We start from the raw sequence: 14,929 nt of genomic DNA, 5'->3' as shown, positions 1-14,929 counted from the left end.
GGCTAAAAACAGAAAAAAAGGAGGGAAACTGCTCATTTTGCTTCCTGGACAACTCCTTTTAGAAAAGCCAACTCTGTTCTGATTTTCTCCACTATTTTTTCCTCTGTCTTTCCTTTCTTCTTCAACTTCTCTTCTGTATCTTCCTTTTGTTTCTCTCTGCAAGAAGAGGAATTGGGTTAGGAAAAAGGAACGATGGAGAACGCTGATCTAAATTGCTTCACATCTTCAAATATGTGGAGAGAAAATGATGGGGCGTGGGAAGGGAATGAAGCCCTGTGGGTTTTCTTTTCCAGATGACTTTCTTTCCTTCTGGCTCATGACTGAACGAGATATGAGAGAATAAGAACTGCTGGAGATTTTGGCAAATATTGAAAAGGAGAACATGCAACTACAATTATTCAGAGAATAAGAAGCAAATGCTAAAGAAAAAATAAACCCCACACATACAAACTATGGGCTCTTTCCAGAGGGAGGTTTTATTCAGTCTGAATTAAATGTGTGTATTTTTCCCATTAATTCAAGCGTGGATTTCATATAAAATTCACAAATACCTATGTCAAATACAGCGAGGAACACCAGCTTAGAGGCATCAGAAAGCATTCTTTTATTATAAGAGAGAAGACACGCAGTTCTGTTTCCTGAAGGATGGCAATGAACCAGAAAGAGATGAAAGCACAACCTTAATATTGCAACTAACAATGTTAAAACGTTCTTGCCTTCACATTAGGAGGCACCACCATGTATTTTTTGCTTACATTTATTTCTGCACGGAAAATAGCTTAAAACTGGCCCTGGAATTTTGCACTGCTGCCTGGAGCAGGGCTAATTTCACAGAGTGGATGAGCATGCCTGGGTTGTTCCCACAGAAGGTGAGCTGTCCTCCAGGTCCTGGAGCACAGAGATCCCTGTTTCCCCCTGGAATGGTTCCCATGTCCGTCCTCATCACCAACCAACACAGCCACCAGAACTGCAAACCCACCAACAGGGAACACAAAGTGAGGAGTTATTTAAACATGAACTGCTCCTGGGACGTCCTTTCATGGGTTTGTGTCCTTACTTGTGACCTTTGGGAAGGAAAGAAGGAAGGAAGGAAGGACACCTTCAAAACCTCAGTCACTGTTTGTCTGCAGAGGTGACACCATCCATGCAATAAATGTACCACACACACCTGATGGTTTTCCTTCACCAAATGCATCAGGGAAAACAATTTGTTTGGTTTTAACTCATTTAAAATGGAAGTATCTTTCACTAGGAGAAGAGTTTTCCATAGGAACGGGGTTTGCACTTTGTGACGTTTTCAGAAAGACCTAAGAAATAATATAAAATAACAACTATTTCTGCCTCCTGCCAGGCTTGTTGGAGTATTTTAAAACAGCTTTGCTAAAATAAACCAAGTTTTTTTCCCCCGAACAGATTTGCCACCAGGGAACCAAATCCTACCCTTATAAGGCTACAGCAAAACAAAAGTCCCAAAAAAAGTACAAAATCTAGTCCACTTTTTAACTCAGGAAACAGGAATATTAAGACAGAACAGGTTTAAAATCAGTTTCTTCAGAACTAGGAATAGTCAGATGCTTCAGAAAATATTGTTCCCAAAGATCACCTTCTGGTCCTTCACTCCACTCCTCTCCATCTAGTGAGATCTTGAACTGTTAGAGGTACAAAGCTAAAGCAGAGATTTTAAATCCACAGCCAGGATTCAGACTTTACCCACTGCAATGTTTTACACACAGAGACATGGTTACTTTTACCATTAAAAAACTCAAACTGTTATGGCAAAGAAGAAATTATTTAAACAACTTTGCCTACAAGGACTGACGTGCCTTAGTATTAAAACCCCAATATACACAAAAAGAAAGGAAAACCTCTTAGTGTTAAACACTGGAGAAAGATCTTAAAAATAATGGACTCTAAAACATTTTACAAGAATCTAAAATAATGCCTGTGGTAAGCTAACACAGAAATCAAACTATTAAAAAAAAAAAAAAGAAAAATCAATGTTAAAGATTAATGTTTTGGTTCTCTCCAAGGCAGGACAAATTGCAGGATGGAAAAAAAAAAAGTTGAAAAGCCAAAGGTTGTTTTTTTTTTTCATTTTACAAAATTTCTGCTCTGTACCTCATTCTATTTAAGAAATTGCATGAGAAGCAAATTGCTCCAAAGCTGAGCTGAACCTCACCCAAGGTTAAGTGAACACCAAACACAGACCACTTCCTTTGGTATAAAAACAAAATATGACCAAAATATGCAGCAACAAAGGATGCTGCTACAGCAGCTCGTCCGAGCAGTTCCATGGCTGATGTCTGCAGTGTTCCAAGCCTGGGTAAGTAAACTTTAAAGGATCTTGGGAGAAAAAAGTTATTTTCAACCTCTTTTGTTCATTATCTGACACTACGAGTTGAGTTGTATAAAAGATTTTACTGTAGCACATACAAAAGCAGCGGCACACCAGTGAGCACTTCATTAATTAAAAGCCAGAAAAGGAAGTTTGCTAAACGAAGCAAATGTTCTTATCACTCCTATCTATATTCATTAAAACTGACAGGAAACCAAATATCACCATCTGTCTACTTGCAATAAAGACACTAAAAACAGCTCCGGGGTAGAAGAATAATATAAAGTATAAAACTGCAGTTTTTCAAGTTTCAGTTTTAAATGGACAAGAGAGAAACTGATGTCAGACGAGGGAGAATGAAGGATGACAAGGAGCTGGTACATGAGACTGAAAAAAAGAAATTACATGCTTTAGAACATAAATTGAAGCTTCTTTCAAATCTGAGAAAACAAACAACAAACTAAAGTTTGCACTGTCTTTTTTCATTCAGGTCAATGGGTCTGGAAAAAGCCAAGCATTGCAACGGCAGCTCATTTTCCTACTTACAAATAACTGCTACCAAAAACAGTCAGAAAATTGTATTATGCAACATAAACTGCGAATTTTTAATGGTCAAGCAAATCCCAGGAAACACTTGTGCTTCATTATGCCTTGATGCACTCTCTTCAGATTTACAAGAGATCATTCTTTTAATTATTCCTATATTTGGATTTTGCTTACAAATCAGAAACTTGATATAAAATTGAGTAAGATCTGATAAAAGGAAAAAGATGGCAGAGGTACTAACTTAGCTATGGAAAAAAATACCAGGCTGGGCTCACACCAGCAGTGGTGGAGGTCAACTGAAGGTCACTGATTTAAGGTATTTTCCAGCATTTGTACAATTCCTACCTTCTAGTAATCACCCCCTTTTTTTTTTTTTTCCACTGTAGGGGAGAGGAAAGAAAAAAACAAATAGATGGTAATAAGATATTTAATGACAGAAATGAAAATAAACTACTGCTCCCACTCTCAAGAGCACAACTCCCTGTCGTTAATTCTGCACTATTCCCCAGCTGCATTTTGCATAGCAATGAAAAGCACTTCCAGCTCCTCTCAATGCTGCATAAAATATTAGCTCCACAGTCACAGTTTTTAAGACTAAATAAGGTTCAAGTAATCTAAGGCTGAGATAAACAGAAAAAAAAAAAAAGAAAATTCATTGTTAAAAGTCTCGCAGCCCCCCGTGGTGCTGAGGTACCGGAGCACAAATGGTGCAGAGCAGATCCCTGGCACCTACAGGAAGCACAAATGGGGTCAGGAGAGGAGGAGCAAGGGAGTTCAAGACTAAATTGAAGCCTTATTGATTTTTATTATTATGTTCTTCCAGGATGGTACTTTTGTTTTGTTTATTTTCTGTCCTAAGAACAGTAATTCATACCTTGAAAAAGGCTCTCATTAATATTCTATGAGAATGCCTTTTTAGCCTCAATACAATTACAGCAGAGCAATTATTATTCTTCTGTTAATACTTTAACAATACTAACAGAACTATTAACAGCTCAGCATAATGAGGCATTTGTGAAACAGAATTGTAGGGCTACTTCTGTTTACTAAAAACCACAACAGAATTATACAAGTTAAATAAAATCGGAGTGTAAAAAAGTCACTGTAATCTGATGTGCAAATATGCCATCAGATTCCTCCCTGATTTGGAGGCATCTCCTTTTCAAAGTCGAGTCAGTTCTGTAAGGATATAGGAAAACCAAACATTTTGAAGTGAAGGCTGAAATTCAAGAGTAAATTCTCTTTTATGTTCAGTATATAACAGAGACATCTATTTGTGCATGCCAATGAAATCACAGGGATGCTTAGAAAGGATTTGGTAGGCACACCTGGAGGTATGTAACAGAAGAGAAAATACAAAACTATCCATAAAAAATTCCTGAGTGTGCTGTAAAAATGCATCCAGGCTGATGCTGGAGAATGTTTGTTTATTCTAAGGTGGTTATACAGCATCTAAAACACACAAGAAATTGCTGCAATGGGAGGGAAAAGTCAGTGTTGACATGCTACCTTTACAAACCTTTTAATAAAAAGCTGCATAGTAAGGGCAACAAGCATAACACAGATTATTAGATTTTGGAAAATTTTATTTTATATATGCCTTGTTAGACCTCCTGTTTTCCTACTGAGAGTAGTAACTGTGGAAGTTGCATTTAAAATTATCTGCTAACAGAAAGCAAACGAATACTCAGGTTCTCCAGGAGCATGGATAATCAGTGGAAAAGGTGAAATTCTCTGGCAAAAAGAAAAAGCACAATTCACTCCTACAGTTCTCCTGGCCACAGCTGCAACAGTGACAGGGTGCAAATCAAAGCATCTTCCACAGCAGATATTGGGGAAAACCAGCCCCAGACTCCAGGCTACTTGGATTTGAGAATGCCAGGCTGGGAAAAGCTTTTCCAGTTCTTGGGAACTGAGAAAAGATCCATGGCCTGCAATCCTCTTAAAAAGGTAAATGAAGCTGAATCCTGAAAGAGTCTTAGTCCCTCCCATTCCCATACTAGTGAAGCTGTTCCTGCACCATTTTCCTTTAATTATGGGAAACTTTGTTCTAATATCATACACACACAATACTAGCAGTATTATTCATTTATTTCATTATTAAGTATTTTAATTATTTATTTAATTATGAGAACATCAACTTATTAAAGACCAGTATGGGGGTTTTTTTAATCTTGTACCCACCTTGTCTACGAGCTGATGAATCTCCTTTGCCTGGTCTCTACCCACAGATGAAGCTGTTCCTTCTGTAAGGTACCACCAAGCTGGCTGCATCAACTCCCCTTCTTGCTCACAGGATTATGTAAACTGTGTTTAAATTCAGGATGGGTTTTGCCCTTTTGTACTCAAATGCATCCTCTCCTCTTCATCCTGACACATACAATAAAGGCTGGATTTGTCAGGTTTGATCCTAGCTTGCAGCATGACTTATTTTGGTGAGCAGTTTGCTTTAACACCTCCTCACCCACTGCAACACCTCCTGGATATTATTCTTGAATTTGCTTTAGATAGTCAATAACAGTTTTCCACACACCTTTGTAAAAGCTTCCCTTAAAAATCTGCTTTTAAGTGACTGTTCCAGTGAATATCCCAGTCACAACGCCCTCGTGTATTTATTTAAAGTACAGCACCATCACCTCTGCACACCAGTGATGTAAGTAAGGCTTGTCACGCTTTTGCTAGAGAGCATTAAAAAAACCTGACCCAAAACCAAGTCCATCCTAAGTGTACCTTTTAATCCACACAAGGCCAAAACAATTTATTACTATTTACATTGCTTTAATAGCATTCTTGAGTTGCTATTTAGATGGTCTTAGTAGTAATGACTGCAGCAAGCTGGAACAGGTTCACAGCACTAAAAATAAAACCCGGGTGTCTTGAAGCCTGGGAAAAATACAGCAATGCTCCAAGGGTGTCAGTACAAACCTGCAAAACAAATTTTCTACACAGACAACATTTCTTATTCATCAATTTGAATGGACAGATATTTACAGACAGAATAATTCCATTTCTACAGGTTTCTTGGACACTCCCATCATCATGCTCCTCTTTCCCATGTGTTTCTTCTCCCACACTTAATTTGTCTGTCCTTTACCATGTTTCTTGAACCAGGCTCAGGCCAATTATTTCTCCATGTCCTGGTTTTGCCTTTCTCCCCCCATGCCCAAATGATGTGATGTAGGGGATGACTGAGCCCAGCAGGGCAAGGTCTCTGTGAGCTCCAGTGCAGGAGGGTCTCACATCTTGGGTAACAAGCCAACCTTTTTCTGCCATTTCTTTACACTATGCAGTAACTGTAGTCCCTTTTCCCCTTTTCCCAGCCCATCCCATTATTTCTCTCTCTTTTACATACCATCTATTACTTTTCAGGTTTTTTTTCCTTTTTTTATCATCCTATCACTACCAGAGTCTTTAAGAGAAAGCTGAGGCTGTTAAGTGTCTCACGCCTGTCACTTCAGCATAATGATTAGGGAGCAGATTCTGAAAATCCTGATGCCACCATAAAACTGGTAAACTAAGAAATCTCACCTTAGATTCCATCACTTTATCACTGTTCTTGTATGCTCCCCTAGATACCTGCTGATCACCATCAGAGACAGGATATTGAATTGTAAGTGCTTGCTCTGAATCAGAACAGCTGTTCTTACAGATTTATTGCTAAAACAACATGGGTTCTGCCAGACCGAAGAAAATCAGCAAGAAATAAAGGTACAGACTCCTGTATTTTGCCACAAGTAACTTTGGTATTTGGAAATTCCCTTTCCTTGTCCATGTTCATTAGACTGCTATGCAAAGAGAATTAATACTGGTAAAAATTAACACATATGTACAGTACCCAGATGATTTCTTTGATTGTGATAGGAAACATTTAGATATGAAATTCAGCGCAAAATACTTTTCAGCTTCTGAGAAATATGAGTGAAACTACTCTGAACATGATTATGTTAAGAGCATCATCCTTATTAACATAAGAAAGAAAAACGATTTGTTGGAAAACACTCACCATTTGAGGTATTCCATACCGTTTTCCAATGGTATTTTCCCAGAGACACCAAGAATGGTTTGGTTTTGTGGTTTGGGTGGGGTGGGGGAGAAGGTTGTTGATGTTTTGGGAAAACCTACCAAAGCTTGCTTTGTTTGCTTGCTGATCCTCAGCTACAGCAGCAAGTGGCTGCTGGCAGAGCTAACTTCAAAAACCAGCTGCAGGAGAAACTATCATTATTTCATCCATTCAATCTAGAATTAAAAACCTTTTTTAAAAAAATGTATAAAACAAACAAACAAACTTTTAAAAATATTCCAAACAAACAGCAGAAGGTTTCCTCAATGGCAAAGTCCCAAGCCCAGTTGGCCAAACCCTTCCAACCACATACCCACCCTTGGGTTTCAGATCCAAGTTAAACTCCACTCCCCACCAGCCTTATCTTGCCAAATTCAGAGCAGAAGGAAAACATCCAGAGGACTCCAGCACAGGCAGAGCATGGACACACACAGCAGCACTCCCAGGGGCCTGCTCTGCACTTGCATTTTATTGAGGAATGCACACACTTCTGTGCTCAGTCAGAAATATTCAGGGGCTCCAGTAACTCAAAAACCCCATTTCCTTGTCTGTATCATAAAATAAACACAGTCTCCGAGATGGACTCTATGGATTTATGTCCTTTCTAAAGAATTTAGTAATTGGAGGGCGAAAAAATAAAACTCCAAGTAAAGTGAACAGTTCAAAATGTGCAGTAAATAGTTTTGAAAGCAATGTTCTCATCTGGGAGTATTGCAACAGATGTTTATCATGAGCTACTGCAACAGTTAATCCAACTCCCAGCCAGATTACCTCTCTGCCTTTGGAAACCAGCCTTTTTTCCATGGGCAACTTACAGAAAACAAGGGGATGTGCCAGAACTGACAGCAAGCAGTTAACTGAATGAAACAGGAGGGGGAAAAAAAAAGCCATAAAGCCCAACCAAATAAACTGATATCTGGCCCAAAAGACTTAGATGAACAGGTGTATGTGTGGGTGGGATTGGAAGGAAAAAAATAAAGAAAAACATTTAAACAAAGCCTCCATTGACATTCTGGTCACTTAAGTGGGTACACACAAAACAAGCCAAACAATGTTTTTGAACAATTCAGCAAATAATGGATGTCTTTCCTTCTTTTTTTTTTTTTTCCCAGAGGGTAGGAAATATGATTATTGAACTTGGATTTCAAAATTCTTGTGGTGCCAATAAGCTACAGTAACAACTCAAGGTTATTCTATTCCAAGATAGTCTAAGGAAGAATGAAAAAAGGAAGGTATGAAACTACACCTGCAATCTGGTATTTACTCCTTGAAGATACAAATGCAAATCACGATTTAAAGCATCATTATTTAAAGCTGAAATTACCGTTTTGTAACAAATGCAAATCAGATAGATCCCTGTTTACAACATTTCCTAAAGGCAAGTGAAGGGCTAGTGAGTCCATGCCTAGAGCATGGATTTACTTCTGCTCCTGACTTCACAGGCATTTAATTTTGAAAAAACTTGAGCATACACAGGTCCTGTGAAGGGAGTGAGCAGTTCATCCATCCCCTTAGACCGTCCAAAAGAGATCAAGCAAGAGAGGTTAATGCACCATGTTCCCAGTGCACTCACCTGAGCATCACCTATGGCACCCACCCCTGGGACCACACTCACCCTGGCTGCCCCAGGATCCCTGGAAAACTGCTGGGAGCCAAAGGTGGTTTTTGAGGATTTACAGCCTTCAACAGTTTACAAGGCTACCTGCAACTTTCACATGAAGCCCACACCTTCCCCAGTATTCCCAGCTGTGGTAACACAAGAATAAGAGTCACAAATTCTGGAAACTTCTGGTCTAAACTTCCTTCCTTGCTGAAGAAAATCCCAGCTTCTTGGTTGTTTGGGGTTTTTTAAACAGAGAGAAAAACAAACGCCAATCTGTCAAGTGTAAAAAAGATGTAAAGAGATTTTGTTCCTCTAATTGCTCAGCAGAACAATAAATGAATAAAAAGCTCTAGGAAGTCCTTTCCACTCGGCAGTATTTCTGCTGGTAATGCAAAACAATTTTTCTTGGTACTTCTCTAAACCAACAAAAACAACAGCAAACATTACCAGTCCTTTCATATTTGATGAAGAGATTGATGTTATTTATTCAAGAAAGTCTTTATAAGTATTCCTTCCCTTCTAAAAGGGCCAATGACCACAGAGCCACGTGCCTGCAGTACCTCCACTCAGCCCTTGGCCCTTCCAGGCCATTGGAACAGCCACCCATTGGTCTGTTGACTAAAAACAACCATTTGCAGCTTGTCTTTTAAAGTTTTTTTTTCCCCCCATGTATCAAAAGTCATAAGTGTCAAGAGAAAGTTTTTGTTTTCTAAATTTTTAGTATTCCAGAGAAATATATTGACATTGCATTCCGCAAGTCTTGCCAAAAACGTCTTTTGTGTTCACAGCTTCAATGTTGATGATAAATTTTAAACACTAACAGTACAAAGTATGATTTAAATCAGAGCCTAAATCATAAATGTAAAAGTAATTTAAGCTAGTGAACTGGAAACCTTAATTTAAATAATCTCATTTTGCCAATAGAGTTCTCCTAAAGACCTACTTGCTTTCAGTGGTTGTTAGTTCTTATTGAGAAGGTAAATAAACTACATGCATCTATTTAAATTATTATGAAGCCTAATATATTCTACATATTTTATTTTTATATTTTATTAAGTAGACAATTTACTAGGCAATTATTTTTTTTAACTACGATTCCTAAGTGCTTCAAAAATATTTAGTGAGTCCTAAAGTACCTTTCATAATGATGATTATCCCCATTTCATAGAAGGATAACCCAAAGAAGAGACAATTAACTAGTCTGGGCTCTTTCCTTCAGTACATTAAACTAGCTCTAAGGTAACAAGATTGATCTCCACTATAACAGCAACCTGTTACACATAATTTTTCACTCTGACTGAGCAATTGTAATAATTTGCAATTATCAATTAAGAGATCAATTAGAAGCAAAGACTCAGGTAGCAGAAGCAGGTTAAACTAAGTATCTGTACAAGAATCAGGATGTTTTGCTGGATGGTTTCACCAAGATATGACACTTGGAACTATTTTTACTTCATCTCCTAAAACGTGGATGCAAAGGTAGCACACAGCACAGTCTGCTGCTGTCTTCACAGCACCACAGCTTGCTTGATGAGCGACCTCAATTATTTTGCCCTGAATGAAAGCAAAAATAGCAGCAAGGACTGAGATCTCTTACACAGCCCAAGAGAACGAACACACCAGACTCTCCAAGTTGTACAACCTCTAGTTTGAGGATGTACTTAATATGGTGCTTCAAAATTTGCAGGATGTTGTGCCAACAGCACTTAGTGTCAATGTTTCAGAACAATTTCTGTGTACTGAATGTTGCCCATCCTGCTGTGTCAGGCTGAGACCTTACCTTTGCACAGTTTCTTTCATGAGAGACAGCAGCAGCCTGGATGGTTACTAGTCAATATAGGCCATGTATGAAAAGTGGGAGAAGTGCTACAGAATTATTTTTAACATTTTTCCACAGTCTTTCCTCATTCTGCCCATTTTTCGTTGTGCCCTAAGTCGACCCATGATGGGAAATCCATCTTTCCAAAAGCACATCCTGATGTCTCCTACCAAGCCAGCCCTTACCAAGCAGGAGAATCAGCATTCCTGAAGCTACTTTACCCTCCTGTGAACTTGCCTTTCCTAGGATGCACACACAAATTTTAGCAGTTAGACATTAATGACTATTTCTGAGCTTCACCAGCAGTGGCGAGAGGCACCCTCCACGCCATGGTGCAGGAAAAGCAAACAGTAAAAGACACAGTGGTCTATGAAGAGACAGATTTGATAGGAGTAACCACATAAAATGGTAAGAGAGTGACCACTACAGGGATGTAGAGCAGAAGGATCTTGAGGAGACAACCCATTGCTTTGACACTGCAAGGTCCAGCTGCACTCCCCATCTCACTGCAAGTCCTCATCTGCAGTTTCAGGATAGAGAGCGCTGTTCCCTCCAAAATCCATTCCAATACTGTGTGCCAGACCCCAAACACACCCCCCATGTTTTCTGCCTACACACCAGCCCAGGAATCGGGGGGATGAGCAGGGAGTGCAGGGCAGGGACCTCGCTGTGCCCACGCCAGGCCCCTGCTGACACTAAAGCGAAAGCGAAAGGCTGCACTCCCAGCCAGCAGCAGCATTTCCTGCCCAAGCTCCCCAGGAGATGCAGCAAGCGCAGCCCTGCCATGCCCTGCCTTGCTGCCCAGCTCCAGCCCATCCTGCCCTGCCACCAGGCTCCAGGCAGGATGCTCTGCTGGGGGAAGAGAGCGAGCTCCGATGGGAACGGCGCTCCCGGCAGGCAGATGTTGTGTAAATTCATATTTCATCAAAACAGTTAATTGTGACAAGAGGGCTGTAAAATTCCTTGTACCGCTTAAATTATTTCTCCACTTAGAGCAACTCTGCTACCAGGAAATGTTACACATTGCACTTTATACCCAACTGGCAGCACTCAGTGATAACATTACAGCTCTGTTAAATAACAGATATAAAAATCACAGATCTTCAAAAAGTACAAATTAATTTTTCTCCCGTCATTCAGCATAACCATTTACAAACAAACATGCCATGCAATTGTCATTAAAAGTTTTCCAATCTAGCACTGCATGTGTTTAAATATGAAAATTATACTTCTGAAATAAACATTGCTGCTATCAAGAAAAAGTGCTACCATAAGTCACATCACTATAAGACAAACTGCCACCATGAAGACTCAATAATCCCTCACATTTCACCAAAGGAATATTCTCTCTCCATCCATCAGGGTCATGATAAAAGGAAAAAAGCAAACAAAAACCAGCTACAGAGCAACTAGGCAGCACCTGCTAAAACTTTGATTGTTTGAGACCCACAAGTAGGTAAAACAAGAAGTTCAAAGACTGTTTGGTAATGAATGAATGGTTTATCCATATTATTGGTGCCAAACCTCCAGTAATCTATGTTTAGCAAATTCATACAGTTAGGAAAAGAATAACCCCCAAAAAACAACTAACAAACTAACTGTCTCTAATCTGACTTTTTTGAATTTATTAAGAGTTTATTATCTAGTCATACATGAAAATATATATATTTTTAGTAACATGTATCTCCTTTAGATATTAAGTCTACACCTAGCAACATTTAGAGTAAGAAACAACAAGGTTTTCTGCAGCTCCATGGGGGCCACAGGATCTCTACCAGGTACCAGAGAAGGAATCCAGTACTGTGCCAAAGGGAAAGGAAAGCCCTGATCTGCTCCCCCTCACCTGCCAGGGTGAGAAAACAGGCAGGAGGCGTGGAGGGCAATTCAGTTCTGCAGTGCTCACATCATCTTTCATATTTCTGTTACCACCACAAGCAGGCAACGCCTGCCAGCCTGGCTGCAGTTTGTTTACACACTATTAGAAACCAGAATTTGCTACTCAGGCTGAAAAAGCCTCACTAGGTATCAAACAGACATAAATCTTATTTTGCCTGTTTTCTCAGGATGTTCTGAAAGAAGTTTATATAATGCATGAAAATTATGCATGCCATTATGTAACAAAATCAAAGTGCCATAAAATGTACACATGGGTAGTTCTACTCTCAAACAGCAGTTGCTGAACTGTAGCTGCCTTCATTTTAAAAGCACAGATCGCTTGTATAAACAGCATTTACTTCATCATCATCATAATAACAATTTGTATATAACTCTCTGAACTTGTCACCTACTCAAGTAATCACAATCACCTCATTGCAACACACTGATAAATTCAAGTTAAACTCCCTGGGTGTCGCTCATCTCAGACGGTTTGGGTAGGTGATCAAAGAACCACAGGTGCACAGTTTTTCCCTGGCAGATGAAAATCACCAGTGGTGCAACAGGTGCCGTTCCTGTTCATCATCATTTTTCCCAAAAGGGTGCCCCTGTCACGGTGCCTGCTGGCACTCAGGATGTCTGTGCACCCAGGGGTGCTCGGGCAGAGGTGAGGACACACGAGCCTGGGGCAGGGCAGCTCCTCTGGCCACTTCCCACACCCCAGAGCAGCTCCTTGCTAGGGCCAGACTGAAATTCTTCCATCACTCCATGCAAAAACCTGTATTATTCTCACAGCTTCAGGCTAGCAACAAAAAAAATTAAGTTTTTAGGCCTAGCAACAGAGCTGGCCCCACAAGCATCCTTCTGCACAGCAAGGGGTTAATCACACATGCAGGTGTAAATCTCACTGACTACACGGACAGAACCATCGATTTTAACCCAAATTCTATATAAGCCTCCTTAAAGCTTCAACAGCAATTTTATTTGAAAGAACCATTCAAGCACCGATTTCTGAATGGCCATAATCAATTATTTCTATCCAAAATCTCCACTTTCACACAGCACAGAAATGGTTGTACAAATATACTACAGCCTCCAGTACCATCTCCAGCTGGGGATGCTCAGGGAGTATTTAAATTCCCAGCTAACTACTAGATGGCACAGAAATCACAGAACCCAGTCCTAACTGCAGCCTTATGCAGAGAAAAATGCCACAGAGAAAAAAAGTTGCAAAATCTGTCAGCAGACTTCTCTGTCTGAAACATATCTCCATCAGAAATAACTTTTGCCACGAAAACCACCAGGAAACTCAGAACTTAAAAACGTGGATGTGGTTTTCGCAAGATGTTAAATATACAGAAGGAATACAATAAATACAGTTGATTGTAAAACAGATCATGAAAAAGAAAGGAGGTATGTTGCAAAATAACACAGCTAAACGAAACGTATAACAGATTTAGTAGGCAAGATAAAAATATAGAGTATTTAACTTCATATTTGTTATTTTAAACTCAAACCAAAGTGTGTTCAGATAACCGCACCTAACCACATCGATTTCCAATTAACCCAAGGGGAGGTACTTCATATTTGGCAAACCCGCAGAAATAAGTTATGGGAAGAACCCCGGCTTTTCCTCTGGGATCTGACAACACCCCCGGGCCGATTCCCACTGACTTCCCGCAATTCAGCACACGCAAAGCTCCATTTCCCAGCCGGGGGCACCGCAGCGCCAACTCCGCGCTCGCCAAGTTGGCGGCGGCGCCGGGACGGGCGGCGGGGACCCGGGATCCGGGGAGACCGGGATCCGGGGAGACCGGGATCCGTGCCCCGGCCCTGCCGGGAAGCCGCCGCTGCCCCCGGGCACAAAGAGCCGCGTCCCCCGGGCAGCGGGCGGGATGCGGCCGGCGCTGCCCGCGGAGCCGCGGCCCCCGCCCAGCGGCCGCCGGGGGTGCGGTGCGAAAAATAATTATTGAAAAAAAATTAAAAAAAAAACAAAAAAGAGAGAGAGAAGAAAGAAAGAATCAACCATCATGGCTCAGGGACCGGGCAGCGCGGCGGGCACCGAGCACCCAGGCATCCATGCCCCCACCCCGCCGTCCCTCCGCGCACCGCCCGCACGCCCACCTTGCATCCCGCCGCCGGCTCCGCACCGGAATCCGCCGCCACCGCCGCCGCCGCTGCTGAAAATACGGGGCAGGCGGGCGGACCAATGGGGGCGGAGAGCGCCGCGCCCGCAGCCAATGGCGGCCGCCCGCCGCCGGCGCTCGGCCAATCAGAGCGCAGCTCATTAGGCGGCGGCGGCCGGGAGCGGCGGGGGCGGGGAGCGGCTCTGGGCGCTCCTCGCCCGCCCCCCGCGATTAATTCTTTTCCTCCCTTTTTCCTCTGGTTTTTTCTTCCCCACCCCGCCTTGTTTTTCCCCACCCTCTTTCTTTCTTGTTTTTTTTTTCTTATTTCTCTCCTCTCTCTCGCTCCCCTCTTTTAACTTCCCCCTGCCCTTATTTTGGGCAGGGCCTTTTCCCGGATTTTTTAATGTAGCCCCCCCGCTGTACATTAATTATAGACACCAAAAACTTGGGGAACCCCCGGGGAACTTGTTCTGCTCTGTGTGGAAGCATCCTCTTGCCCAAATCACGACCGATGGGCGGGAAGCACCAGAGAGTGATATTTTAGAGAATCCCAGAAATGAGGGGT

The 14,929-nt window shown here is 41.3% G+C and overlaps 1 protein-coding gene across 6 annotated transcripts in view; it reads right to left on the bottom strand.

Moving 5' to 3' along the window:
• Positions 1-14,929, bottom strand: part of CTBP1 (C-terminal binding protein 1) — a 235,412-nt gene that overhangs the window by 135,227 nt on the left and 85,256 nt on the right. The window contains exons 1-3 of one of the 6 annotated variants that reach the window (XM_064418953.1): positions 14,363-14,406; positions 5,654-5,764; positions 5,066-5,251 (exon numbers count right to left, since the gene is read on the bottom strand). The exons of 3 other annotated variants lie outside the window; for them this stretch is intronic. Coding sequence is in view for 1 of the 3 variants with exons in the window: in XM_064418952.1 (XP_064275022.1) it covers positions 14,363-14,369 (7 nt within the window). In the remaining 2 variants the exon portion in view is untranslated. Of the gene's footprint in view, positions 1-5,065; positions 5,252-5,653; positions 5,765-14,362; positions 14,497-14,929 lie in introns of those variants that run through there. 2 more of the 6 variants (XM_064418952.1, XM_064418951.1) reach the window with 2 other exon arrangements.

The sequence above is a fragment of the Passer domesticus genome, chromosome 4, assembly GCF_036417665.1.
Source record: "Passer domesticus isolate bPasDom1 chromosome 4, bPasDom1.hap1, whole genome shotgun sequence".
NCBI lineage: Eukaryota > Metazoa > Chordata > Aves > Passeriformes > Passeridae > Passer > Passer domesticus.
The sequence above is the reverse complement of the archived record's forward strand: the minus strand, read 5'-3'. Positions and strand labels throughout refer to the sequence as shown.